Source organism: Macrotis lagotis, chromosome 4 (genome assembly GCF_037893015.1).
Source record: "Macrotis lagotis isolate mMagLag1 chromosome 4, bilby.v1.9.chrom.fasta, whole genome shotgun sequence".
Taxonomy (NCBI): Eukaryota; Metazoa; Chordata; class Mammalia; order Peramelemorphia; family Peramelidae; genus Macrotis; species Macrotis lagotis.
Window position 1 is genome coordinate 69,347,827 of NC_133661.1, and position 25,205 is coordinate 69,373,031.

Below are 25,205 nucleotides of genomic sequence, written 5' to 3' on the forward strand. Positions count from 1 at the left end.
ATAACGCAACTCTCTTCTTGAGATAGGAAACTGATAAAAATGACCCAGTTAACGTTAAAGTAATTGTCCTGTGGGGCCATATATTACTAATTAAATTAAGCAATCAGTGTATCCATTGAAGTTTTGTTGGCAAAGATACAGGGGTGGTTTGCCATTTCTTTCTCCAGCTCATCTTACAGATGAAGAAACTGAGGCAAGCAGGGGTAAAGTGACCTGTCCGGGGTCACCCATGAAGTGGGGGTGGGGTGGGGGGACAGTCCCTAAGCACCACCTCTCTGCCCAATCAAAATCTGTTAGAGTGTAACATTTTTTGCAAAATACAAATCGAATCCTTTTAAAAAACAAACTTTAGCCAGTTTAAGGCCGAACTTCCCCGACATAATGGGCAACACGCGATTAGGAGCTCCGAAAGCAGCACGATGGCAGCGGCTTTTCAGCGCCGGAAGGAGGTGTAGAAATCAAGCGTCTCCCCCTGCGGGCCATCAGCAGTCACCTGATCACGAGCGAACCCACCCACTTCGGGGCGTGGCCTGCGAGGCGCGCAGGCGCGGGGGGCCAGGCGTCGTCCAATCCCGAGACGAGGCTCGACGGGCTGTCAGCTGACCTCGGGCTCACGTGACTCTCCGGCTTCGAAATCGGCCATGGCCCTGCCGCTGCCGCTGCTGCTGCTGCTTCTCCCGCCGGCGGCCGCGGCGAGGGGGGCGCCGGGGGCCTACGTGTGGCCGTGGCCGCAGAAGATCTCCGTGTCGCCCAACCGGAGCTGCGCGCTGCACCCCGGCCTCTTCCACTTCGAGTACTCCGCCGCCTCGGCCGTGCAGCCGGGCTGCGCCGTGCTGGACCAGGCCTTCGTCCGCTACCCGGGCATCATCTTCGGGCCGGGGCCCTGGCTCTCCCCCGACCGACCAGGTGAGCCGCGGCCCCGCCCCCGGCTCGTGCCAACTTCAGATGCCCGGTGCAGGCCGGGGGCGAGGCGCCGGGCATCCGAAACGAGGCGGGAGACAGCCCTGCCCCCCCTCTTCCCCAAACACGCCGCCCCTGGGAGTTGTCCAGCCCGTCGCCGGCTCACTTTGCCCCCTTCCGATCCTATCATCCTCTCCTGCCCTCTGCCCCCTGCCTGGCAAAATGGACCCGAAAGGCAAAGCTCCGGGAGCACACTTTTCAGGCTATTTTGTCCCAACTAGGAGCCGAGTCCTTCAACGAAAACAGTTCTTGGGGAGCAGTGACGTTGAGGAAGCCCTTTCGTTATTGGTCAGGTGCCGCATTGCTTAATGTCAGTCATAAGAGAATGAGAGAAAAGTTATCTCTGTAATTGCACTTCACCCTGATTGTCTCACATCACATCTCCAGGCATCCTGATTCCTATCTGGCCATTGGACCCAGATGGCTCAGGAGCAGAAAGCCAGGCTGGTGACTTGGCACAGCCCTCCCTCACTCTGATGCAATTCATGTGCTTGTCAACGGCATCCCTTTCCTGATGTCATGGTCTCCTTTAAAAATAAAGAACAGGACGGCTAGGTGGTGCGGTAGATGGAGTACCTGAGTTCAAATCCGGTCGCAGACACTTAATAATGACCTAGCTGTGTGGCCTTGGGCAAGCCGCTTAACCTCTTTGCCTTGCAAAAAGCTAAAAAACAAAAAACAAGAAAGAAATAGATTGGCATAAAATGTAAGCACTTCTGTATATTACCAACAAAAACTAGCAGGAGGAGAGGGAAGGAGAAATGCCAATTAAAATAACTAGCAGAGGGGTGGCTAGGTGACACAGTGGACAGAGCACCGGCCCTGGAGTCAGGAGGACCTGAGTTCAAATTTGACCTCAGACACTTAATAATCACCTAGCTGTGTGGCCTTGGGCAAGCCACTTAACCCCATTTGCCTTTCAAAAGAAAAACTAAAAAAAAGAAAATAAAGAACAAACATAATCTCCTCTCATGATCTTAATATATGAGACATACCTTGGTGGAGAACTTTACACTGCTGAGTCTATTGCTAATTTGTATTCAGCTGACATTAAACACAGATCATTTCCACACTGTTACTTCTGTTACTTCAAGTTCCTATAGTAATGGAACCACTATGGGAGAACTTGCTGTAGAAAAGAATTGACCCATAAGACAGAGCTGTAGTACTGGAGTGCTGAAGTACTTTCCAAACCGAATTCTCCTCTGGCATGGTATTACCCACAGTATGTGACCCCACAGCATGAAACCTGAGAACAGTGTTGTGGCCAGGACATCAGTGTACTTGCTGAACGTTCACTGTTGTTCCAGCCTCATGCTAGGGATTTTGGAATTGAATATATGCCCCTCTGTTTTTAGAAACTTACAGTCTTATTGGGAAGAAAAAACAGGAAAATGGTATTAAAATGATTACAAAACAATAGATCCAAATGAATACAAAGCATTTTCAATGAAAATGCAGACTGATGTGAATTGAATTCTATTACTCAAAAAAACAAATGAGGTTTCAAAATCTGGATGAATTATTAAGTAAAGACTGCTTGGAGAAAGAGAATTTTGATCTGCTTCTTGAGGAACTAATGGAACTGAAAAGGTAGAAAGGAGCTTGAGCAATGACATCAAATTAGTTCAGGTAGTATGGGCTACTGGTGTAGGATAATGGAGAAATAAAGAGGGAAAGGATGAGGGAACTGTGTGAGAGAGGTGACATGAAAGTTGGCCATAAGTGCTATGGAGAAATTAGTAATAATGATAATAGCCAGTATTTACATATTGCATTAAGGTTTGCAAAGAGCTTTACATATACTTTTTTTTCTTTTGATGCTCATAACATCCCTTTTGGTAGGTTCTGTCCCTATTTTGCAGATGTGGAAAGTGAAGGTTGGAGAGTTTATCTTGTAGTTTGTGTCTGGGGTAGGATTTGAACTCATTTCAGATTCCACTATTGTTTATGAAAGTTTAGTCCAGCAACCATACACAGCATTACTTTAAGATGTCAGTTTGATGGAGAAGTTAGCAGTATAAGGGGAATGGAAGACTGATCTTTTAATTAAATTCCAGAACTTTCTTAATTAATTCCTGCTAATTAAGTTCCTGTACCTTAACAGTGATTATGCTGAATAGGTAAATTTCTTTTTTTTTTTTTTTGTAAATTTCTAATGTTAGGACCCTATCCAGGAACTTAGTTAAGAGGTGATATTTATGAAGGCAGAGAAAAAATTGCTATTTTACAACTCCTATTAATTAACTATAGGTTAAATATGAAACAAAGATTAAAGGTGGCATCACTGAAATTAAACACACTTAATTTGTCTGATACAAATAAAAGGAATTAGGGATTTAAAAAAGTCACTTTTTGAGATAAGAAAAATTCAAACATTAAGAGCCAACTGGATCAACTTTAAAGAAATTAGGGTCTTTTATGGAACAGCTTAGTCTATAAGCATTTTCTTTAAAAAAAAGTGCTACATTGAATGCTTCTTAGTCACATGTGAAGTTAGAATCCAGCTTCCCTTAACTTCTAGTGCTATCCATCTCTTTTGTTAAATTGAGTTATTTGTTCATCAGGAAATCGTGAAAACAATTTTAGTGACTAAGACATTGAAGCAAGTTGCATCTTGAAAAAAATCATAAAATCAGAATATTTTAAAATTCAAAGGGACCTTGAAAATTGTTTCATCTAAACCTCTAATTTTACATATGTGGATACTATAGCCCAAAGAGATTAAAATCTTTCCAAGATCACAAGATAGTAAGTAACAGGATCAGATATTCACATGCAGCTGTTTGGATTCCTGAGTCATAACTTTTCCCAGGATACTATATTGCTATAATTGTTTCCACCAATTTTCCTTTTAAATATAATTCATATGTTGTTTTCTTTTGGTCTCAGGGTGCAACTATTTCTGCAAAAATTCAACTGGATCAGCCAGGGAAAAAACATTATCAGCAATTTCCAAGTAAAAATGCAGGTAGTTAAAGTAATTGTACAATTATCTTGATTTGTACTGTCAAATCATTAAGTTATAATAAAAATAGCACATTTTAACCAGGTATAAACCAGCCAGCCCACCCTATTCTTTAGCCTTACAAGTTTTCCTCTCTTGTCTATACTAGATGAAAGTTTCTTTCATGAAATGCAGTTTCTTGCAAACAAATATAAACACACTTTCCCCAGAAAGACATTGTAAAGTTTTCTATATAACCAAAGAAAGCTACTGTGGTAGGAATGTTAAAAATAGAAAGTAATATTTAACAGTTATATAAATAGTTCACTAAGAGTCTAGTATTCAATCACATTCCCTTATCAGTGGAACAATCATGTTAATGTTCCACCCAGCTGTTAGTAGATCACAAGGGAAAAAGAGGTTCCATAGGCCAGTGACTATTCTGCTTTTAGATTTCATCCAGATTCTGGAAGGTACTGTGCTCTTATTGTCTATATTCTCCAATATAGAGTAGAGGTATAGTAGAGTGATTTAGAAACTGAACCTCCAGGCTTCTTCTCCTTTCATTTATCTTCTATTTTCCATATGCTATGCTTGAATTTAGCATGTTTCCATTGGTCTGTTCCCCTGGGGAGGTGAATTGTTCAATTAGAATAGATAGTAATTGGGAGAAGTGGGGTAAATTATTTTATTTTATTGGAAAAACAATGTCCAAATTCCTCTGAGCTATTATCTCTAGCTAGATCTTAAATTAAAAATTAAGTATTTCGTGAGGAAGAATGACTCACCTTCCCATTCCTCTTGTCTTTGTACTACCTGACCTCATATATGCTTACCTGTGCTTAATTTATTCCATTCTATATTCTGGTGCTCCACCATCCAAATGAAACTCCATTACATCCTTCTTCACTAGCCATCTATGAGCTGAAGACCTCAAGGGACCATGTATGACTTCATGTGTCAGGTCTTTACTCTCTGTAACACTTAGCAAACCCAAGCAGTCTTGCCCTGCATAGTGGAGTGTGTTTCTCTGTATTTGTCTAATCTCCCATTATAATAATTGATATGGGTCTAATTATCTTCTACAACATTATTTTATTTAATTGGTTCCCCAAAAGCATAAATAATATTTTAATAACAATAATAATAGCTAACATTCATTTTGCACTTTATCATTTGCAGAACACTTTATTTTATTCCCTTTTTGATCCTCACAACAACTTCTATAATGGATAATACAAATAACTCCATTTTACAGCTAAGGAAACTAAAACCCAAAAGAAACTTGAGACTTGTCCACTGTTAACCTTAGAGATAGAATTGAAACATAGACCGTCTGCTTCAGATCCATTTTTCCTTCAAATTAGTCATATTAAGCAGGTCTGTTTACACTTTATGAAAATACAAATACAGACAAAATCCTTTTCCTACCATCTTCTGAATAAAATCCTTTGCATCAGATATGCTATTTTTTTTCACATCTCTTCAATCCCACCCCTGCCATTGTAAACTTCCTGAGGACAGGTACAATTATTTTTCTTATAAGTCTCCCATGCTGCTCAAAATCTTTGAGCCTTATATGGAGAAATACAAGAACTGGAAAAAGGAAGCTTCTTAGAGCAATGTAAGCTCAGCAAAAAGAGAAAAAGAAGTGATAGTATCTACCACCCTAACATTCCTTCAAGAAAGGTTTGGAAAAGCAAATCATAAGCCTGTAATCAAAGTGTGATGTGGTGATGTGTGATAAGAAACTTTCTGTTATCCTAACATCCTCTGGAGTCCCCTCTGACAAAAAAAAAAACAGAAAAACTAATATTTCACAACTTTCCTTAATAATTTCATCCTTCAAAAGGTAGTGAAAGGGGGCAGCTAGGTGATGCAGTGGATAGAGGAGTGGCCCTGGAGTCAGGAGTACCTGAGTTCAAATCCGGCCTCAGACACTTACCTAGCTGTGTGGCCTTGGGCAAGCCACTTAACCCCATTTGCCTTGCAAAAAAGCCTAAAAATAAAAAAAAATTAAGAATTAAAAAAAAAGGTAATGAAAGTTCCACACAGAACTTCTACTGGAGATCTGACCTAACCAAGGCAAAACTGGTTGTTGGAATAGGAATGATGGAAACATTGTGGGGAAATGATCATTCAATTTTAGCACTTGTGATAAATAAGAAAGAATCTGGGCAGAATCTTAACAGACATCTTACATTTGGAAGAAGCAGTTTTCAAAGGAAAGATAAGTAGGATTCCCATTAATTTAAATTTGGCAGAGGAATTAATCCCAGGTGATATGTACTGAGCTATGTGTGTGCTGTCTCAAATGAAATTCCAAAAATTCAAAGAGGAACTACTCCAATTTGTAGGAAAAGAAATTGTCAAAATCAAACCATCTGACTACACAAGGAACTCATTGAAGGATCTAGATTTTTCCAAAGACATGCAAAAGCAAAAGAATGAATACAAAATCATGGCTTATTCCTGAAACAATAGTTCAGAAGCTTAGAACCCAACAAAAATTTATAAGGAAAGCTAAAGACAACAAAAAATACTTTTAAAAATCTATCTTGAGGAAAAAAAAAGAAAGTCCCAAGAAGGAATCCCTCTTGGGAGAGGTGAGTGAATAAGAAAATGAAATAGGAAGATAGAGGAGAAACTGAGTTTAGGACAGAACAAAAAGAATCAAAAGGGAATTGAAACATTAGATAAATAGGGAAATAATAAAGAATACTTAGACACTTTGATTTAAAGTCACTTATTCAGATGGTCTGCAATATTGGATTTTGGGAAAGAGCTGGGAGCTGGGATTGCCAAACCATCATCTATGATCCAAGGGAGAAGAAAGAGAGAAGGGGGAAATGAAGTGGAGAGAGAGAGAGAATTGTTGACTGGACAATGAAGAAGTACCATTGCAGACTTTCTCATTAGCCAACCCCAGGGGCAGTAAAGGACTTCCTCAGCTGTGGCCTAAGATGGAGCCATGAAAAGCACTTTTTTGAGGCAGTGTCACACAGTAGGAAGAATCCTAGCCTCTTGCATTAGAGGACCTAGATTAGAATCCCATCTTATATCTTCCCCAGGTGGGAGTTTTCCTCATCTAATGAATGAGATTGGACTAGATGGGCTTTGAGGTCCCTTCCTATTCTAGGTCCACAAGGTTTGATCTCAGATGCTGACCAATAGGTTATTTGGAAGCCTGGTGTCCTGAAATGGTCACTAGACATGGCAAAACCATATAGGTATGACGCTTTCTATAAAGAAGTTTCCATCCAGGGATTGACATTATCCTAATAACTGGCATTTGTCTAAAGAGTATAAAGTCCACAAAACACTTAATGAATAATCTGAGTATATGTAGAGGAAAGTATATGTATAAAAATATGCCTGGTTCAAAAACAGACACTGCCCTTTTACTGGAGGAACCCATGCGTCTCTAGGCAAGTCTCTTACTGAGTCTCAATTTATTCTTCTATAAAATATGAAGGGATTGAATTAGATGACCTCTGAGGATCCTTCCAGTTTCATATACTAAGGTGGTATGGATGAGTTTCCTGAATTTTTTCTCTCTTTACAGGACTGAAGCAAACCATGAAGAATTCATTGCAAGTCTTGGTGGCTGTCCCTGAGTGTGGCCCATTTCCTGAAATGAACTCTGTGGAGAACTGTAAGCACAGTTCTTGGATTGTTTATCTTTTTCATGAAAGTGAAAAGAGTTCCCAACTAATAAACCAGTCCTCAGGAGACTGTTGAAGTACTCAAGTTGCCCTAGCAAGAGGCATCCAGTGATCAGAATATGTCCTTACAATCTTTAACATCTCATGCCACATTCTTATTGCCTTAAATACCAAGGAACCAAAGGGTAGGTGGACTTAGATGCTACATGAGGTTTAGTCTTGGAATCTTCCCATTTAGAAGAAATTTAGCAGAGAGTTTCAGAGTCACCAGATGGAATGTCTTCTTGTAAATAATAGCAAAATCCACAGAATGCCTCTGAGCCTTAGGAGTGTTTTCAGTCCCTAAATTAAACAAAAAGCCCTGATAGATAACACCCAGTGAATGGGGGAGTAATAAATTGGAGAGGTTTGGGTGGAAAGGTGACATGATAACCAAGCCTTTTTATATTCCACAATGAGGTTTAGCAGGAATTCCTGTCTCCAAAAAGGAAACTAAGGTATTATTAATTATCAGAACTTGTCAAAGACAATGGTGAAGATTCTAGTAGAAGCCACGATTTCACACACAAACACATACATACACACACACACACACACACACACACACACATTCTCTCTGCCACCTGCTCAACTGAGATTCTCTGCAACTGTTGTGGCAGATACTTAACAAGCTGTGGCTAAATATTTAGCTGGTTCATTCAAATGAGACCAAATTGATTCAGTTTCCCAATCTTGCCTTTCCCAGTAAGCCTTCAGGAGCCAAACTACAAGTCCATAACCACCAGAGCTAGAAGTTTCACCTGTGAAAAACAAAAGTGGTTTGGGTTTATTTTCATTTGGGACTGGGGTGTAAAGTTCAGGTTTTCTTAGCCCTAACCCATAGGCTCCTTTTGTTGTCATTTCAGACACCCTGATTCTAAATGATCACGACTTCATCTTGAAAGCTCATACTGTCTGGGGAGCTCTCAGAGGTAATATTACAGAGCTCCTAAGAGTGGGAGGATGAGGACTTGGGTGATCTTGATTTTTCATTGATTTGTTCTAATGGGAATTCTCTAGACCTGACTTAAGTCTGGTGGTTGGGAAGATTTGAAATTAAGGCCTCCTAGGAGTAAAACAAATGAGCCAGCTTTCCCAAGGGAACCAAATGAGATTCACAGGTTTTTCTCTTTAAGATGTGTCCTCTGTATACAAAATTCAGATGCCACAGAAGCTGTTTCTCTTCTAGAAAAGTTTCTTGTGGAAACAATTAAAGATTTTTTGGATGGAGGGAGCCTTAGTAATGGTGAAATAATAAAATCTAGCAGTTCCCATTTATATGGGCTGGTATGCTACAAAGCTTCCATAGCACTTACTGTCCAGAAGTGCCAGTCATGTTACCTCTTTTTAAGCTAGGAGAGTGAAGTGACTCAGCTGTGACCACACTTGTCCAGAAGCACAGAGCAAGTCTGGTGACAGAGTCCGGAAATCTCCTGAGGCCTTGCCACACATGGGTCTGGAGAAGTTGAATCTTGTTCAACATCAGAATAGATGCAGAGGGAGAATAATGTGGAAAGAGGTGCTAGATTCCCTGCCCCTGACATCTGATTTAGAAACTTTTTGAAAAGAAAAATAAATGCAATGAAAAAGAAAACTTCTGAATCAGTGGTATTCCAGAGAAAATCATTGCTCTGAATTCAGATGCATTCACCATATACTTATCACGTCCCTATTTAGATCCAAGGTCCTACACTAAACACTAGGGGAAATAGAGAAGTGAAGAACTTATAACACATCCCTAGTCATTACAGTGTAGTTAGAAATTAAACTCTAAGGTCCCTAGGCACTAGAAGGTTCTTAAGTTGCTGTAGAATCTCACAAGGTTCCTTTTAGCTCTAAAAATTCTATTTTTAGTTCCCTGAAGAGGCATTTTCTGTCTGTCTTCTTCCCTTTAACTGCCTTCTTTCTTTACTAAGATTTCAAATTTACAAAATTTAAGAAATTTGTATTGTTATGCAAAGCTTTCAAAGGTGGCCAGCCTTGCAGGCTAAGGAAATGACCTACCAGGCCTCATCTCCTTAGCCAGCTGCCAAATATTTGAAAGAGACCTCACCAACATTCAGTCTTTTTTTTTTTTTTTTTTTAGGTTTTTGTAAGGCAAATGGGGTTAAGTGGCTTGCCCAAGGCCACACAGCTAGGTAATTATTAAATGTCTGAGACCAAATTTGAATCCAGGTACTCCTGACTCCAGGGCCGGTGCTTTATCCACTGTGCCACCTAGCTACCCCTAACATTCAGTCTTAACAAAGAAAAAGTGGATCAAATGAATGGATGGCTATCTCTTTTCAGTTAACTTCTCTCAATTATTTCACTGTGGATCAACCAAATAGCTCTAAAATTAATTAGAAATGCTTGTTGAATTATCTATCTCTCTGAATTTTCAAGAAAACTTGAGCTTTGATCGTACCTATCTCTCTTTCTTGATTCAAGCATCACATCCTGCCACACTGGGCCCCATTCTAGAATGGGGCAGATTCTTCCTCATTTCTCCCAGACCTCACCCTGCCCCTCTGGTTCTCCACAGGCCTAGAGACTTTTAGCCAGCTCATTTGGAGATCCGATGAGGGCATGGTGAGTGTGTGTCCTGAGTGCCTGAAGGAAGTTTACTATGTAATGGAGGCCAAAGGTGATATAAGGCATTCCCAGATAGATAAGATTTGGGAGGAAGTACAAAGCTTGGGGGCATGGTTGGATGGTAACTGAAAGTTGATAGAATGAGATTACCTGAGATAACTATAGTTTACCAACTAAAAAGAAAATAGAAATGGAATCATTCAAATAGAAATAACAAACTAGTATATGTATATGTATAACCTATATCAAATTGATTCCCTTATCAAGGAGGGAGGGGGGAGAAGGAAGGAAAAACTTGGAACTCAAAATTTAAAAAAAAGTTAAATTTTGTTTACAGATATTTGAAAAAGTAAATTTTTAAAAAACTATAGGAAAAAGCTAAAACTTAGTTGTCAACTTGTTTTTGTTGGCCTTGAGGTGTAAAGTATGGCTTTATAGTGATTCTGGAGACAGTGGGACCTCTAGGATACATTCAAGTATAATTGCACAGATTAGTGATTGTGAGATAGTCATCCAGGAACTGGGGATAGATAGCACCACAGAAAACTAGTCTATTAGAAGGGCCATAGGAAGGCCAGGAAGATCTGAGATGTGCTCCTGTCCAAAATGGGATTTGTATTTGGCAATCTCCAGTGAAGTCCTTAGTCCCCTGGGTTTGCGACTGTGCAAATGAATGTCATTGAAACCTTCCATGTTTCTTCTGCTCAGTTCTCTGTCAACTGGACAGAAATAGTAGACTTTCCTCGATTTCCTCACCGAGGCTTACTGCTGGACACATCTCGTCATTACCTGCCACTGGAAGTCATCCTGGAGACATTGGTATGAATTATGGCTCCCCATCTCCCCAAGGAATTGATGTGACAGGTTTTAAAACCCTTTCCTGAAACATTTGATCTTATGATTCTTCACTAGAGGTAACCTACTTAGAAAACTCCATTAGGCTGTATATCCACATCAGTGAGGAGGAGTCAAGGTTGAGATGTTGATATTCCCAGGATCAGTCAGAATCAATCTCTGGTCCTAGTAATTAGAAGCATTTGCTTGAGTGACTTTGGCCTAACTGGAAGCCCTACTTGATCCCTCCAGGCCAATACTTCTGCCCCCTTCAGATCTGGGCTTAGATGGGATTCTGGGAGTTCTTCCTGTATTCTTTGCCTACTGAGCTATCTGAGGTCCTGTCACACCTCACCTGGCAAGATAAAAGTTGGACTTTGGTTGGGTTTCCATGATTCTGGAGGAAATTGTTCTCTTTGCCCCAATTGGGCCAAGCTGGCTCTTTACACATCTCCTTTGTGTGGTTATGCTTCAGTTTTATAAAACCACAAAGTCACATGTTTTGGTCATGAGAGAGAACCCTAGCAAGAGGGGCAGGGAGGAGTTGTGAAAAAGTAAAAAGGCCTCAGGAGGGGCATTGAAAGCACTGGGACAGAGCAACAGGAAGCTGTTTTCTAATACTGCCCCACATCCTCAGTGAATAGAGGGAAGTTATTACGGGGTATTTGTGCATCTGAGTCTCACCATGGATGGGGAGGGTAAGTTTTATATATGTTCTACCCCCCAGGATGTCATGGCATATAACAAATTCAATGTCTTCCACTGGCACATAGTCGATGACCCTTCTTTTCCATATGAGAGTATGACTTTTCCTGAGCTTAACAGAAAGGTAAGTTTCATCCTGGTCTTCCAGATTTGGGGCTCTTTTGCAAGACCCTGCTAGTGGGAACAGGGACTACATCTTAGCCAAATGTAGTGTTGGATAGTGGGAAGAGGCCTGGACTGAACCTTCAAGTCCTCACTTTGTCTTTGGGTGACATTTCACCTTGTTTATTAAATGGTAATAATAATACAGAAATGTGAGGACCAGTTGAAATATTGATGTGAAAAACACCAAGGGAAAAAGGGATGTGTTTGATAGGATTTTAATTTATTTTTGTCACTGACCAGTCCCTCTCCCTTCATGTTCCTTCTGGCTCTCTTGTCTGACTTCAAAGTCTGGGGAAGATTTACTGAGCACATCCAACTACTGATATTCAGGCAGTTACAGTGCCAGCTGAGTGCCAGCAGTTCATCTCCTCTAGTGAGTGCATGATAAGAGGCCACTTATGTCTTTCAGGGTTCCTACAACCCCATCTCCCACATCTATACAATTGGAGATGTAAAGACGGTCATTGAATATGCTCGATTGCGAGGCATCAGAGTCATAGCAGAGTTTGACACACCTGGGCACACTTTGTCTTGGGGAAAAGGTAAGAGTAGGGCAGAATATCAAGGGGAAGTCAAGGATAGTCTTTTTTTTTTTTTCAGGTCTTGCCATAGGCAAAAACATGCCATACTCCAGTTTTTCTTCTTAAGAATATTAGATTTTTGGGAAATTGGAAGTGTAAAAGGATGTGGGATAAGGAAGAAATTTGAAAATTTCGAATTTTGGGTCAATAGTCTCCTGACCTTGCCAGTAAGGCCTACTTGAGTTTCCTCACTTAGCTCAAGCTTTGGTGCCCTGCAGAATTAAAGAAGCCAAGTTCTATTTGTTCTCAGAAGAGGAGAGGAGACTATCCTGAAACTTTTCTAAGAGGCCAGTAGATTTGAACCTCTTGGGAAGGAAGAGGGGAAAGGAATAAGCCTTGATGAAGCTCCTTTAAGGTGCTTTACCAACATCTTACTTGGAAGGCAGCAGCCAGTGAGCTCAGGACCCTGGCAGTGTAAGTCCTATACATATGGAACATTTGATTTCCTACTTCAGGTAGAAAGAAGCTATTGCAGTTCAGCCTCAAATAGTTGGTCAGTAGAGCTGGGGTCTCTGGGTTCTCTATGACTGTGTCTGCATCTCTCCTGGCCTAGGTGTTCCTGGATTGCTGACTCCCTGCTATGCAGGGGCCACTCCTTCTGGCACTTACGGCCCAATAAATCCCATCCTCAACAAGACCTATGAGTTCATGGCTTCATTCTTCCAGGAGATCAGCTCAGTTTTCCCAGACTTTTACCTTCACCTTGGAGGAGATGAGGTTGATTTCACCTGTTGGTAGGAGCCCTCAGGTCATCCCCAACCCTATCCCCTCTTGATTTAAAAAGTCAGTCAAGGAACTGTATCTTGAGCTTATGAGCATTTGTAAGTGTGTGTGTGTGTGTGTGTGTGTGTATGTTTGTGTTTAGAGAGGGTTTGGGGTTCCTCTCATATGCTACTTGGAGATTGGGGGTAGAAAAGGAAGAAATAAGAGAGTTGAGATGTTGGAATTCCTTGACCACTAAGAACCAAGGTTTCCAGTCCTGACGAAGACTATACAAAAGGAAAGAAGATTAATAACTTCACAGCTTTGCTTTTCTTCCCACCCCTTTGGGCACCTGATTCTCCCTCCCTGACTATCCACTTAGCCTTATACCCCTCTGCAACTCAGTAGTCATATTTTGTTCTAGTTTTCCTTTGTCTCAGGCCTCCTTTCCCCATTACAAATCTTAGAGGTCAGAGAAATCAAACATATTAATTGAGCTTTTCCTCTGTTCCTAACTCTGCTGACCAAAAAGGGGGAGGAAAGATCTGATATTAGTCTAGTTGAGATAAAAGATCTAACAGCACCACCAAATAATACAAGTCATTGTATTATTGTATATTTAAGAACACTGTTGGAGGATATAAATTGTTGGCTTTAAGAGAGCAAAGAAAGGAGAGAAACAGGAAAGATTTCTGTGGAAGAGGGTTCATATGGGTCTTGCCAGGGAAGTAGAATTTGTATACTGGGGGGAGGTAGGTATTCCAGGAACTAGGAATCCTGAAAAAAGAGTACAGGAAAGTATGAACATAGGGTATGCTAAAAACAACATATGGTTTATGGAGAAGCACCATTGGATTTGGAGTCTGAAACCCTGGGTTTGAATCTCAGCTCAGCTACATAATACTCATGTCGCTTTGGGCAAGTTGCCATCTCTCTGAGCTTAAAAGTATTGCTTCATATTTAAAAGAAGGAGTGGGATTAGACAAGCTCTGAAATCCCTTTAGGCTCTAACATAATCTGATCCTTCCTTGGGGGAAGCCAAGGAAAGCTGGGAAGCTTGACTGAAGCCAAATGGTAGAAGACAATTGCAGAATGCCATACTGGAAAAAGTTGACTAAAAGCCATTGGGCAAGACCGTGGCATAGCTCTCCTATAGACTCTTCATTCCAAAATCAGGGACTGCTTTTTGGTTCTCTTTCAAGTTGGGGAGAGAAGTAGAAGGAAAGTAGGTGACTATTCCCCATTTCTCCAGGGTTCTAGGATCCTAAAGATGCTAGACATGGGAGAAATTAGTCTTCTTTCTTGCAGGCAATCCAATCCAGATATCCAGGCCTTCATGAAGGAAAAGGGTTTTGACAATTATGAGAAATTGGAATCTTTCTACATTCAAAAGTAAGAATTGGGATGTATTTACCTCTTCTCTGAAGGTGGAATATGGGTGCAGGAGTGAATAACCAAAGGCCCTTCTATACCCCAGTGAAGTACCATTCTTTATTTCAAATCTCCTATTTTCCACTATAAATTGTGTCTTCCAGGCTCCCTCTACCTCTGATCTTTAGCCTATTGAAAGTGAAAAGCCTTACCACCCTAACCACCACCCTAACCATATACCCCATCCTCAAAAAGCTCTGTCTCTCACCATCTTCCCAAAAGTTCTCCTCTTTGTTCCACTTCCCAGCTTGTTATTGACTGAATTTGTTATGACCTAACCTGGAACTGGGAGAGAAAATTGCATTGTAGGAATTTCGTAGGGCATCCTCTTCCTCCATGTCCAAAAACAAAGTCACAGACATTCTTTGTTGGGTAACAGGGCACTCCAGCCATTCCCCAAAAGAAGCCTGCAGCATCAAGCTGACTTTGTTTTATTTCTGTCTTCCTCAGGCTACTGAACATTGTGTCTTCCTATGGAAAGGGCTACATAGTGTGGCAGGAGGTGTTTGACAATAATGTGAAGGTGAGAGGTTGAGGAGAAAGAAGGAAGAGAAGGGTTTGCTGTCTTGATCCTGTAGGACCTTGGGCCACTGCTTATGGACCTATCTTTCCAGTGCTTCATGCCCTTATTGTTCCCTATATCACTCAAGACTCCAGGGTCTCAGGAGAGGACTGTGCTCCCCAGTGATCATTTCCCCTGGCTATCCTGGGTTTCATTTTTAATGAGTTAAAGGGAAGACCTGGAGGCCCTTCCCATAAAGGAATCCTCCCAGCTTTCTTCTTCCATATTTCAAGAGATGAGATCTCATTTGACCTAAACCTTGAACTTCACAGAGATGGGAACAATGTCTTTGTCTCCCTTTCCACCTACTCCCTCCCATCTTGAAGGACTGGGTTTTTTTTTTTGTTTTGTTTTTGTTTTTTAGGTTTTTGCAAGGTAAATGGGGTTAAGTGGCTTGCCCAAGACCACACAGTTAGGTGTATTAAGTGTCTGAGGTCGGATTTGAACTCAGGTACTGCTGACTCCAGGGCCGGTGTTTTATCCACTGCACTTCCTAGCCGCCCCAAGGACTTTCTGTTCTTATAGAGCCTCTCAGAGTTGCTGGGCTTTGTCTGCGATAACTGGAACTAAGGTTCCCATGATGACCTCAGAGACAACTGAGTGAGACGGTGAATAGAGCCCCAGACTTGAACTCAACCTCGCACACTTAGAACTGTGTGACTTTGGGCAAGTCATTTAGCCCTTCAACTTCAGTTTTCTCATCAGTGAAAATAATAGTACCTACATCACAGAGTTGCTGTGAGCATCCAATGAGATAACTTACTTAAACCACAATATAAATATGAGCTGTCATGATCATCATTATCATTATCACTTCAGCAGAGAGGGCTGCTTCCTTTACTCCCTTTATCACCTGTCTTCAGCACATTTGGAGTCTCCTGAAATCTGAGCTGCCCCATGAGGGGTCTCCCCACAACACAAACTCTAGGTGCATTTGACCCAGGTCTGTGACACCCCCCCCCACTCCCTGCCCATGTTTGATGTGGGGTTAGAAAAATCAGCCCCTCTATAGACAGGAGGAGGGAATGAAAAAATGTGGTTCCAAGTCCAATGTCTTGTGTTCTCTTACCTTCATGCTCTAACCCCACCCTCAGCCCTGGGAGGAGGAAGGGGTATCCAGTGATCCAAGGTCTGAGCTTTGAAAAAGAAAGCTTAGGGTATGAAGGACAGAGCCCCTGGACCCCAAGGGAATGTGGGTCTTTAGAGGCACTAACATGATCCCTTAGAGTCATGGTTTTGCAGTAGGCATTAGAAGTAGGGATAGTAAGGACATTGGACAGGTTTGAGTCCTTTTTGAAGGGTTTGTGTTTTGGCCTATATGAGACTGAAATTACCTGAGGTCTTTCCCCTCTTTTCCCCTAGCAGTAGGTAACACTGTCCCCCTCCATCCCTTGGCGCCCACCCCAGCATGTCTCTTTTTGCTTGTTTCTTGTAATCAGCTGAGACCTGACACAGTGGTTCATGTCTGGAGAGAAACACAACCTTCACCCTATGCCTTCGAGATGGATACTATTACCAAGGCAGGCTACCGTGTCTTGTTGTCTGCTCCCTGGTACCTGAACCGCATCTCCTATGGGGAGGACTGGCAGGAAATCTACAGAGTGGAGCCCCTGAACTTTGAAGGTTTGAGGGTGTGGATGGGAGGATACAGGCCACTCCCTGAGAAGGTCCCTATAAAGTACATTTGGAAAATGGAAGTCAAAAGAGTTTGATCCTGGGTAGGGGGGGGCTTGGGGAGTAAAATCTTTTGCACTTCTTGTGAAGTTACTCAGAAATTCTTTTCATCATGCTCTGACATTGTGGGGCTGTGGAATAACACTTTCTCCTGATGGATTTGTTCCCTTAGGCAGCCCTGAGCAGAAGGCTCTGGTGATTGGAGGGGAAGCCTGCATGTGGGGTGAATACGTGGATGAGACAAATCTGACCCCCAGACTCTGGTGAGCCACAACGGGAGGACTCAGAATTGGCTGGAGAAGGGGAAGGGGATAATGCAGTGTCAGTAAAGAGCACCTGGAAAACATGGTGTTCATTGGGGGCAGGAGAGAAAAGGATCACTTCCAGAGGGCCTTGGCTTAACCCACACCAACTTCTGGTGCCCTCTGGATAATTTTTTTCACTCTTTTCCCCCTGTTTCTGAATCAGTGTTTGGAACCAAAGTTAGCCTCATAATCCCTTCAATTTGTATGACTTGCCTTCTTTTGTCTACTATCCTAAGCTGGTAGTTAAGACAGATGGTGCACCTCATTTTTCCCATAAAGAAGAGACTAAAGATGCCAAAGGCCTAACTCATTTGCCTGGGATCGGTCAGTGGCAGAACAGACCTCCAGCCTGTGGCCTCAGGTAGGCCCTGGCTATTCACTACCCTTTCCTTTTCCTGGGTACTCTCAAAGTCTAAGGCATCATATCTCACACCTGTTACTGGTACTGCCACATCTCTACTTCTCCCCCTGCTGGCACTCCATGATCCCAAGATGGCAGCATGATGCAAGAGAAAGCTCCCAAGCTCTGGAATCAGACCTGGCACCTCTGATCTTGGGCAGCTCCTTAACATCCCTTCAGCTCAGTTTCCTCAACCATGTATTGAGGGAGCTGGACTAGAGGACCTTTGATGTCCCTTCCTGTGACTTTCAACCCCTTGTGTGCCATTTCTTACAAAACCCTTTTCTCATTTGGTGTCCTCTTTTGTCTTCGAGATAGAGAGGGCAGGATTTGTTAGAGAAGTGAAATAACCAATTCTAAATCACGGTATGTTAATGGTTCAACCATAAGGCTCTCTATCCTGGGCACATCCATTTCCCCCATCCCTGCTCTGATCATACGCACATTGTGCCCTTATGTGTCATCATGTCTGACCAGGGGGCTGGATCTGTGTCCCCTTCCAGGCCCAGGGCAGGAGCTGTGGCAGAGAGGCTTTGGAGCAGCCAGTCCGTGACTGATGTGGGTTTGGCATATGACCGACTGACACACTTCCGGTGTGAGCTGCTTAGGTAGGAGGGTCAGGGATTGTCCCCTGGACCTTTAACTCCAGCTTTAACCAAACTAAAGTACTGGGGGTTGGGAATATGGTACCTATAAATTCTCCTTCTTTCCTTTGGCTTCAATCCAGTAATGTGGATTGGGAATAGTGCCTAATATCTTATCCACAGTCTGTCTCTTCAAACATTCTTAAATTAGGTTGTTGTCAAGACTTAATTGCAGAAAGAGGGAGCCTACATAAAGTCAAAAGTTAGTCTTCCATAATTTGTTCATTCCCAAATCAATTGTACACCTAGCCAAGCAGATGATCATTGTAGAAAGCCCTCTAGGTCAGGAGTAATATTGGGTTTCCAGTTCATTCACTGTAGTTTTGAGCCCAGAACTTGTCCCTGAGCCTCAATGAAACCAAATGGAAACCCTAGATGACCTTTAAGGTCTTTCAACTTTAAAATTCCCTGAATCTTCTATATCTGAAACCAAAGTCCTGAGGTTTTAGATTGCCTAGTCACCCTCTCTCTGTGGCCCCAACATCAGTTTGTTCTAGTACCTTCCTGCTCAAAGTTGAGGCTTATAAGGATGTGGGCACCTGGCCTGACTCCCACAACCCCGATTCTTCCCATGCCTGGAGTGCCCTCCTTCCCAAGCCAGAGCTCTAAGGATCCTCTCACTAGTCCTCTCTTTCCCCTCCTTCCCAGATGACCAGTTTCTCCTTTTTGTCTTCTTCCAGACGAGGTGTCCAGGCCCAGCCTCTCAATGTAGGCTACTGTGAACATGAATATTTCCAACATTGAGTGGGAGCAAGATCATCTGATCAACTGAGCCCTGGATGTGTTAATCAACCAGGGAACTTGGGTCACACCAGACTGGCTCTCTAGTTGACCCCAAGTGGTGTGCAGACCTTCACATGCATCCCTGAGGGCCCCCTGGTGGGGAGCAGGGCGGAGGTTGTGCTGTGATTCAAGTCCAATAAAGAATTTTGTGACAGATTACTTCTGTGGGCCTGCAACTGTGACTGACACTAAACAATCAGAGTGACTCCAATCCAGACAGCAGTTCCTACTATTTCCCCTCTAACCCCAGGAAAGCATTTAATGACACTTGCATTTGAGTAATTTGATGGCTCACAATACATCTTCCCCTATACTTTAGCAATCCCCTCACCAGTCTTTGGACTGACCCCCTATCACTGGCCTTGGGCTCGAACCAGTAATCCTGAGGAAAAGGGTCTCTTCTTCCCAAGTTCTATAATAGGTCTTGGATCTAGTTCTCCTTTCCTAATGCTTTTTTCTGGGGTCTCCACAAAAAAAAAAACCTTGATCACCTGCCTTTCCAGATGCCTCCAATTTTACCATTAAAGATTAAGCCCTTTGGGGACTTGTAGAATGCAAGTTATCTTTGATAAAGAGATACGGACTTAAAGCCTAAATATTTAGTAACATTCCAGTTTCTCCTCGGTAACTTTGTCAGGAATTTGTCTTGAAAGCAAGGCACCAGAGCTCCCCACATATATTGGATCTGACTGAATATTAGACTCCCCTCCAGCCCGAATAAACCTTCCAGATCTACCTGCCAATTGTTCCAGGAAAACCTGAGTGCCAAGGCTTTTAGGGAACATTTCTAGGGGGCTGGTCTAGAGTTTGGGAGGGAGATGCATGTTTGGCCTCCAGGGAGAGACTGATCCAGATGAGACGGGAACCCACATTTGAAAAGAGGAACTGTCTTTTATTGCTCTCTCTGAAAGTGCAGAGCCTGGAGAGTGATTTCTCCTCTAGTGGCTGGAGGGCAGCATCTGCCCAGTCTGAATCCTCAGCAGTCTCGCCAGGCTGGCTACTGCAGCCTCAGCAATGGCCCAGGCCAGCAGGGTTCACTGCTCCTCTCTGCCTGGCCATTAGGCTCTGGGAAGCCTGTGGCTGCAGGGTCAGCTTGGATGTTGAAGTCAACTAGAAAACCTCCAAAGGGACAGAGAACTCCAGAGTTCTTTCCAGGCTCCCCCATCCCTCTGCCACACATTCACTTCTCAGCCTCCAACCATTCTCTGGACTGGTTGGAGGCACTGGTCTCACTGCCTCATGTCAAAGGAACTTCACATAGAAGAGGGATTAGGAAATGCTCGGATTAGGATCCTTGCCCTACTGCTTGCTCCCTTTCAGGCCTGAGGAAAGGTCCTTTCCAGGCCTCTGGTTGTAGGCATGACCACCCTCGAGGCCAAGCTTTATAAATGGCAGAAAAGCTCTTCCAGCCCCAGGCCAGCGGGACTGTCTGCAGACTTGGGGAGGGGACTAACTTCAAAGTGATCCCTTCTTTACAGAGACTCCAGTATGGGGGCGCAGTCACCTCCTCCTTCTGGGCACCTGCCCATTGTCTCATATTTATCTGTCTTCTGAAGGGTGGTCAATAGGGGGCAGTGCTGCTCCAAGGTACAGTCTCATTTGTGGGGTTTAGGGGACAAGTGACTTCATCTTCCTGCTTGTTTTTTCTTGAAAGGAAAAGGAAAGTGAAAGGGTGGGGGCAGTATATTTGGGAGTCATCGAATTTCAGACCATCTAGATTATGTCGTGCCTAACAAAAGAATCTCCACTTCAAGACCCTTGAAAGGCAAGGAGAACCCACCACCCCCTGGAGCCCTCTCAGACCTAACCTGACCCCAGCACCCCTGCCTCCAGCAGCTGGTATGCTTAGCTAGAAGTAGCTGGCCTGGGAGTCACACCTGATCACCCCACCTGCACCCCTGGGCCATGGCTCACATCCTGGCCCACCCTGGGAGGGGAGGAAGAACTGTGAAAAAGAGCTCCCACCGAAGCTCTCTGGACAGCTCTGGACACCTTCAGACCTACATGATAGGGATCTAGGGAGAAGAGGAAATGGAGGTTGAGGGCTAGGTGGGTAGGGCCAGGGGAGCCTCCTGTAGCTCTCATTATCTGAATGACTTCCTTGTGAGAGGATCCTAAGTAGAGAGGAAAGCAGAGACAATGCAGAACACCGAGAACCATCATTATTTCCAAATCTAATTTCCTTTTCATGTACCCAAAGGGTATTGTACATCCTGTGTTAATGACTACAATTTTTTTTCTTTTAATTTCAAAGGCCTTCACCGATTTTTCTCTGGCTCTCACATCATCCCTATTAAATCATACACAATAGCAAATTAAAAATAAACATTCTGGAAAGAGTTTGACTAAAGCACAGGTCTCTTACTAAAGAAGACCCTTTGGATAAATGTTTGTTGAACTGAGAGACACCTGTAGAAGTGGGGGAGAGGGACAGGAGATGGGGGTGGGGTTGTTGATGATACTCAGGTGGTTCAGTGGAAAGAGCACTGAGCTCAAACTTGAGCTCTAATTCTGCTTCTACCTCCTCCTAAGGCTCCTCAGTGTCTTAGCTCACCTGGAAATGCCCCACCCCTGGACCTAGGACCTTAAGAGATAGTAGAGGTATCTATCTACAAGTAGATAGAATAAGAGACCATCACATCAGTACCTGCCTATTTTAGTGCCCGAAATTACCCCACAAAAAGAGTTGTTTTGGCAGGGGTTGGGGGGGAGGTTGTTGTTGGGGGATTTTGGTGCTCTCTAAGAGTTCTTTATTAGAGTACAAATTACTCAAGCAGATAGTGGGAAGAGGAGGGAACCTAAAACCAGGGCTGTGCTGGAGGCAGCTCAGACAAATTGGACAGAGCCATCTAATTGAAAATTTTTTCAGAATGAGAATTTACACCTTAGAAATTGGCAATTACTACAAAACTAAGCTTCATTTATTGTTTTGATTGACCAGATTTAAGAAAATGATGGAGGAAAAATATACAGGTTAAACTTAAAAGTGTATTTGTATATTTTTCAGCAAGCTGGTTGTTAAACATTTACCATAATACCCCTCCCTTCAGTTATTACCAACCAATGGTGCTGGGTTAGTGAAAAGTATCTTCAATCTGAATTTAAGGTCAAAGGACCAAGATTCAAATCCTACAGATTCAAATCTGTGCTGACTGTGTCACCTTGGATGGAAAACAGCAAGCAAGGGTGCCTACTATGCCGGACATTTTACAGTTTATCTCATTTGATCTTCATTTATGGTTGAGGAAACAGACAGATGGGTTGTGGCTTGCTCAGGGTTATCCAGCTAGTAAGAGAGACCAAACTTGGAAGTCAAGTCTTCCTGACTCCAGGACAAGTGTTACCTCCACTGTGCCATCTACCTCACCTTGGACAAGTGATTTAACCTCCCTGGGTCTGTTTCCTCATACATAAAAGGGGTGGGATGATCTCTAAGGTCCCTCCTCATTCTATGAACTTGTATCAAATGATTTTTTTCCACTGTAAAATATAATACATAACAATGCATAGTAATAAGCATCCTTTTTAGCAAAAATGGTGCTGTCCCTATCCCCATCATCCTAGGAGGCAAGGCATGCTTCATTAGTTCAGATCAGCAATTCCTAGTTTCACCTCTTCAACCTCTTCCTTCCACCCTGGTAAAATACCTTCTGCACACCTGAAGCTGTCTTTGCCAAGGAAACCGCAAATGGGGTCACGACTGAAACAATTGAATATCAAACCATTTAGTTAACAGGAAAACCTACTGCACAAATGAACAGGTCTAAGCCTTCTTTATAATACAGGTTAAAACAAGATGAAAAATAAACAAACCCCAATCAGGAAAATGAAGTAAGATGTACATTCACTTGAAATCACCTTTTTTTTTTGGTATTGTTTTGCTCGATTGAGGGGTTCTTTTTTGGGAGGAGATTGTTAGTATTGGGGATTCTTTATATTCTTGTGTTGGCTTATTATTGCTTTTTGTTCTTGTTCACATATGCAAATACTTATGGGTCAATAAAAATTGGAATGAAAATTTAATAAAAATGTCTCAAAAAGTAAAACTAAAATTTTGCAAGATCAGTCTGTAATTCCCACCCCAGAATCTGGTAATGTGGCTCATCCTGAATCTTCCCAGGGATTTTCTCCCTTCCACATCTTGTTCTCTGAGTCTTTGAAGCTGATAACTCTATAATGATCCTTTGTGTGCTGAACTAATTTGGCTCTATGGAAAAGAAACAAAATGTTTGCAAGGCTATGCTGAGGCAGAAAGAGATATGATAAAAGACAATCTTTCCGTGGGAAAGCAGGCATGCCAATAATCACTTGGGATTTTGTAGTTTGGAAATACATACACAGAACTAAAGGCATGAGCTGAAGGATTTGGAGAGAACTTGGAGTACTTTCCCTCTTTTCATAAGTGCCTAAGATATTTCCCAGGGGAAATGGAGAGTGGGGAGCTCTAAATTTAAATTCTACATTTACTACCAGCATGATGTTGGGCTTTACTCTGGCCTCAGGTGTCCGGTCTATAAAGGAGATTGAACTAAATGGTTTCTAAGGTCTCTTCAAGCTTAAGTTTAAAAGTCTATGTGAGGGGCGGCTAGGTGGCACAGTGGATAGAGCACCGGCCCTGAAGTCAGGAGTACCTGAGTTCAAATCCAACCTCAGACACTTAATAATTACCTATGTGGCCTTGGGCAAGCCACTTAACCCCATTTGCCTTGCAAAACCCTAAAAAATAAAAAGTCTATGTGAGATAGATGGAAGAATCAAAGATGCCTGAGGTTAGGAACCTGGGAAAAATGATGGCATGTCCTGGGGCCACTGGAATCAGAACAAAGGGCTATACTGTTATAAAAGATGCCTGTTGGTGGAGTTGTGAACTGATCCACTTATTCTGGAGAGAAATAATTCTGTACATATCCTTGGATTGAGTATTACCACTGCTAGGGCTGTATCCCAAAGAGATCATAAAAAAAGGGAGAAAGACCCACATATATACAAGAATATTTATAGCAGCACTTTTTGTAGTAGAGAATTGAAAATTGAGGGCATGCCCATCAATTGGGGGAATGGTCTGAATAAGCTGTGGTATATTAATGTGATGGAAAACTATTGTTCTGTAAGAAATCATGAGCAGTGGCTGCTAGGTGGCATAGTCGATACAGCCCTGGAGTCAGGAGGACTTGACTTCAAATCCAACTTCATACACTCAATACTTATTAGCTGCATGACCTTGGGCAAGTCACTTGATCCTATTGCCTTGTGGAAGGAAGGAAGGAAGGAAGGGAGGGAGGAAGGAAGGAAGGAAGGAAGGAAGGAAGGAAGGAAGGAAGGAAGGAAGGAAGGAAGGAAGGAAGGAAGAAAGAAAGAAAGAAAAGAAAGAAAGAAAGAAAGAAAGAAAGAAAGAAAGAAAGAAAGAAGAAGAAGAAGAAAGATCATGAACTGGCAGATTTTAGAAAAGCCTGAAAAGACTTGTATGAATTGAAGCTGAGTGAAGTGAACAGAACCAGGAGAACATTATACACATTAACAGCAACATTATGAGATGATCAACTATGATAGACAGTTCCTCTCAGTAGTTCAGTGATCTAGGACAATCCTGAGAGACCTGTTAAGGAAAATGCTATCCACATCCAGAGGAAAAAACATACATACATTCAATTTAGAAATTTTCTTTTATGTTTTTTCCTTCCTTCTTAGTTCTAACCTCTTTCACAACACGACTAATATGGAAATATGTTAAATGCAATTATAAATGTACAACAATTATACATGTGTCAGACTGTTTCCTTCCATAGGGAGGGGAGAAAAAAAGGAAGGTGAAAGAAAAATGTGGAATTCAAAAGCTGAAGGGTGAATGTAGAAAATTACCTTTGTATGTTATTGGAAAAAATAAATAAAAGAAAGGTGTCATTCTCAAATAGGCCAGAAGGGGTACATCAAGTCCCAGAGAATGGACTCTAAGCTTAGTAAATCATGGGAGTCAATGCCAGGCTGAGTCCAAAGTACTTCATCTAGGAAGAGTTGAGTAAATCTAAATTCTGTCTACTAAGTACTACATTGTTTCCTTGTATACACTTTCTCATATTTATATATACCCACACACAATATATATAAAGACATAGATATATACATGCATATGTTTCCATATGTGTATGCATATATATGTGTATATATAATATATATATATATATATATATATATATATATATATATATATATATCCCTGTGAATAACAACTCCCCC

General features: G+C 42.2%; 1 protein-coding gene across 1 annotated transcript; it reads left to right on the top strand.

Moving 5' to 3' along the window:
* Nucleotides 1–615: 615 nt before the first annotated feature.
* LOC141520993 (beta-hexosaminidase subunit alpha-like) lies at nt 616–19,147 on the top strand. The gene is made up of 14 exons (XM_074233027.1): nt 616–906; nt 7,473–7,562; nt 8,478–8,543; nt 10,136–10,182; nt 10,894–11,004; nt 11,747–11,848; nt 12,299–12,431; nt 13,024–13,204; nt 14,481–14,564; nt 15,054–15,126; nt 16,605–16,788; nt 17,012–17,102; nt 18,048–18,152; nt 18,869–19,147. The coding sequence occupies exons 1-14, from the start codon at nt 642–644 to the stop codon at nt 18,930–18,932; spliced, it is 1,596 nt and encodes a 531-aa protein (XP_074089128.1). The 5' UTR covers nt 616–641; the 3' UTR covers nt 18,933–19,147.
* The last annotated feature ends 6,058 nt before the right edge of the window (nt 19,148–25,205 follow it).

Excerpts from the sequence above, each read along its gene's own strand:
- LOC141520993 (XM_074233027.1), top strand. The coding sequence starts at position 642 with ATGGCCCTGCCGCTGCCGCTGCTGCTGCTGCTTCTCCCGCCGGCGGCC. Across the intron at positions 7,563-8,477 it reads AATGAACTCTGTGGAGAACT|ACACCCTGATTCTAAATGAT; the intron begins GTAAGCACAGTT and ends TTGTCATTTCAG. Across the intron at positions 11,005-11,746 it reads AAGTCATCCTGGAGACATTG|GATGTCATGGCATATAACAA; the intron begins GTATGAATTATG and ends TCTACCCCCCAG.